Genomic DNA, 3,847 nt, shown 5'->3' on the forward strand with positions numbered 1-3,847 from the left:
AAACTGATTCTAGCACCTACTCAAAACAAACTAGTAAGAAAAGGGAAAAAGGAAAAATAAAAAGAAAAAAGATAAAAACCAAGATTGCAGGAAGTTCTCTGAATATTCCACACAGTCCTGTATTTTCAATAGGCTTCTGAATACTCATGCAGGGAGACCCACACCAGTCTTGAGAAATCTTCTCTACAAATGAACACTATGCTGATAAGTCTCTACTTGTTGGGTGGTTGCTTCTGTTTTAAATATATAAAGAAATCTTTATAAGATATTCTTTTCCTTTTGTAGCTCTTCTTGTTATGTAAAAATGTTCCAACTCCTTCCCCAGGCCTGGAGTTTCCACAGCCAACGTTCCAAATAAATAATTTATTACAACTGTTTGTCGCCTTCTTTCTTCAGTCGACTGCAAGAGAAAGGAAACTCGTTTTGAACACAACCAAGGAGGTGCCACACGTTTCACACACAGCTCTGCCTTCCTGCTCACCTCACCCAGGTGCCCTGAAGGGAGCAGAGGCTGCAGCAGCACTTGGCAGCTCTCAGCACAAAGCTGCTAACGCTGCCTGAGCAGGAGGAAGGGATGACCTTTGGCTCCCCGAGGTGCTCCTTACACATGAGCAAGATCAGCAGTGCCAGCTCATCAAGCCTCAGCCTTATCTGCAGCTGCAGATGTGCCAGGCAGCTCCAGGCAGGTTGGCTGCCCCTGTGGCACGAGGCCAGCAGGGAGGGAAAGGCAATCAGAGCAAAGCAGTGCAGGGCAGGAGTTTAATATGCTGCTTCCTGTAGATCCTGGCTGCCCATGGACACATGGAGTGACCCCTGGGAGGTGCTGGGGGCTTTTCCTCCTTAGCTGGTGCTGTCAGTGGTCATGGCCAAGCAGGAACTGCAGTGGTGTCACACAAGGTAGGGCAGAGAACTCTGCTGGCAACACCACACAGCAGTGTGGGGAGAAACAGCTCACACAATTCACAGGATACACAGAGCTGGAAGGGATCCTTGAGGATCATCTGGTCCAACTCCTGCCCTGCCCAGGACATCCCCAGTAATCACAACACATGCCTGAGGAGCATTGTCCAAACACCACCTGAATTCTGTCAGGCTTGGGGCTGGGACAACTTCCCTGGGGAGCTGCTCCAGTGAACCTCAGCTGATAATGCAGGATCTGTATTACTCACACACTTCAACTTCCTATTGTCCTTAGTCATTTCCGAGAATTTAGTGAATTCCTCCTCTCTTCCCCTTCATAAAGCTTTCCCCACCCTCCCCCACTGTTCTCAAGGGAGAAAAAGAGAGATGGAAGCAGCAATTGCAGTGGTATCCCCATAAAAACCTCAATCAGAGGGAATTCTGCACTGTTAAGATTCAACTAGTCTAACCCTGTGCCAGCCTGGACCTCATTTCCAATCTGCCCAAATTAGGTCTCAGTAACTGTGACTGCATCAGGGCAGTGACTCAGCACAGAGCGAGACAGAAACTCAGAGGAAAACCAGATGGAATGTGCAGAAATACGAAGCTCCCACATTTCAAAAAGCCTCCATTGCACCTCTCACCTGTAATAATCTTCCTGACTGGGTAGATGCCCACCATGCATGTGAGGATGGCCGTGCAACCACTGCTGCTCCATTGCCAGTCTTTGCAGCTCTGCGGACTGGGCGTGCATGGCCTGCAGCTGGTGAGCTGCTGACATGGGAGGTGGAATGGCACCAGGCAGATCCCGTGGGTAAGGAGTACCTAAAAGACACATCCCACGTTTAGACACTTGCTAGAAGTTCTGCAGACAGTTGTGAACCAACCAACCAACAGCTCAATTCCTCCCCCCTCCAGGAAATGCTGCAATTTGTAAGGAAATGTGACATGTCAGATTGAAGTGAAGGATCTTAAGATGCTCTCACCAAAGACTGGATGTCGGAGCATTTCATGCTCGTGAGGTGGCTGTCCTAGCAATGGGTTGGGGATGGTCCCAGGTGGGTAGGGAAAACGTGCCAAGTGGGGTCCAGCTGCTAAAGGATCCACCAGTGGGTGAACAGGTCCTGCTGAGCCTAGGAAAGAAGGAAGAAAGCATCAATCAGCTTGGGATTGCAGAGGAACTACAAGGAAAAGGACACAACACAGCTAACACAATTCTCCCTCAGCTGGTACCTGGTCCAAGGCAGAAATGTGGGGTCATTTACCCTCTACTCATCTCCAGCCTAAAGGTTAGAACAGCCTTGACCACCAATGGAGCTACTGTGAAACAAGAACTACCTGGAGACACTCAAGAGCCACAAACTGTATTTGAACCTAGCACACAAGAACAAAACCAAATTACCTTCCAAATATACAGAAAGACTTGGCAGTGAAATACTTGGCTCTGTCTGCACCAGTTTCTCACTAGACTGAGAGGGACAATGGACAAACCATATCTTTGTGCAGAACAAGTAACTGAGGAGTATCTAGACTTACCTGCACACAGGTGGTCACTGACTTACCTACCAGAATCCTTGTATAGACACCATCTATGCCAAATTTCTTCTGCCATCAGTGGGTTATGCAAACCTGCCTCCAACTGAGCCAGTTAGTGATTCCTGCAGTCACCCCAGAGCTCAGAAACTTAGGAAAGCTGATACTCAGCACTATCATGTCTTATCTGCAATCCCCCAGACCTTTAGCATCTCACGAGACCCTGCTGTTTCCTTGCTGTACAATCTGACCTCTGCAAGAGCACTCAACATCCCTCCAAACTCCCAAAAGCAGCATCCCAGCACGTCTGACGCACACTGCTCCAAGGCAAAGCACACCTGCACAAACACTACACTGGTAGCCAGATGCACCAGAACCTGAACTTTTAAGTATTTGGACTTTTTTTGCCCCTTATTTGGCAGCTACGCACCTAGAGCCTGGCATGTTGCCTCCAGTCTGGCACCAGAAAACCTGCAAAATTCTTGGTGCCTCATCTTCCAGACATCTAGAGGAGTAACTACGTAGCTTGCTTTAGAAGTGAGCAAAGCATCAACTAATTTTTGAGACTATTAAATATTTTTGGGGAAAAAAATCCAGACATAAGAACATACTGCAGATACCAAGATGCCAATGCATAAATTTAGGTGGTTCTTTTAGCTCAACTAATGCCAGATGGTTAACATGTTTAATGGCTAAGGAGATGAAGTCTTTCTCTCCCGATTCCTTCTTTCAGTTCCTGTATCAAAACACCATCTCCAGCTCCTTCCCAGTTGTGACTCCTAACAACACCCATGAGCATTAGGAGTGTTACCATTTCCATGACATCTCTCTAGGGAATTCCCTTCTCCTGTACACCAGGCACCACTGTGAGGTGATGCTCTATGACACCTGTACTCAAAAACCAAACCCCGAAACAACCACAAACCAGCAAACCTTTCACAGCAACCTCACTGGAGATCACTGTGGTGTTATCATCACTTGCACTGATGAAGGTTTAGGGGTTACAGCAGTGACAGGTTAATGGTTGGACTTGATGATCTTGAGGTCTCTTCCAACCTTGATGATTCTATGATTCTACACTGGTTTGCTCCCACAAAAATAACTGTCTGCATTTCAGCTGTCACAACCTTCCACTGTACAGAATCACATCATGGACAAGAATGGATTTTGCTCTCTGAATTCCAAGGTCATCGGTTGACTAACGCCAACAGCTCAGAGAGAGATCCCCTAGGGAACTTGCCCGTGCTCACCTTGATGTAAGGGATCCTGCTGGTGTAGGTGTAGATGTGAGTGTATGTGTGAGTGTTGGTGGTGGTGAGGTGTGACGTTGAACATCTGCAGCCGTGCCAGGGGGTCGTTGGTCAGCGAGGCCATGCGCTCGGCGTGGATCCGCTCCGCCGCCAGCCTGTCGGGG

General features: G+C 48.0%; 1 protein-coding gene across 1 annotated transcript in view; it reads right to left on the bottom strand.

Annotated features, from left to right (window-relative positions):
• Positions 1-366: 366 nt before the first annotated feature.
• The window catches only part of RERE (arginine-glutamic acid dipeptide (RE) repeats), a gene marked incomplete at its 5' end in the record, with an annotated part of 6,160 nt that continues 2,679 nt past the window's right edge, over positions 367-3,847 (bottom strand). Inside the window, 4 exons of the mRNA XM_009079470.1 lie at positions 367-400; positions 1,545-1,725; positions 1,887-2,033; positions 3,684-3,846. Of these exons, the coding sequence (XP_009077718.1) occupies positions 367-400; positions 1,545-1,725; positions 1,887-2,033; positions 3,684-3,846 (525 nt within the window). The remainder of the gene's footprint in view (positions 401-1,544; positions 1,726-1,886; positions 2,034-3,683; position 3,847) is intronic.

Source organism: Acanthisitta chloris, unplaced genomic scaffold (assembly GCF_000695815.1).
Source record: "Acanthisitta chloris isolate BGI_N310 unplaced genomic scaffold, ASM69581v1 scaffold32887, whole genome shotgun sequence".
NCBI classification, from domain to species: domain Eukaryota; kingdom Metazoa; phylum Chordata; class Aves; order Passeriformes; family Acanthisittidae; genus Acanthisitta; species Acanthisitta chloris.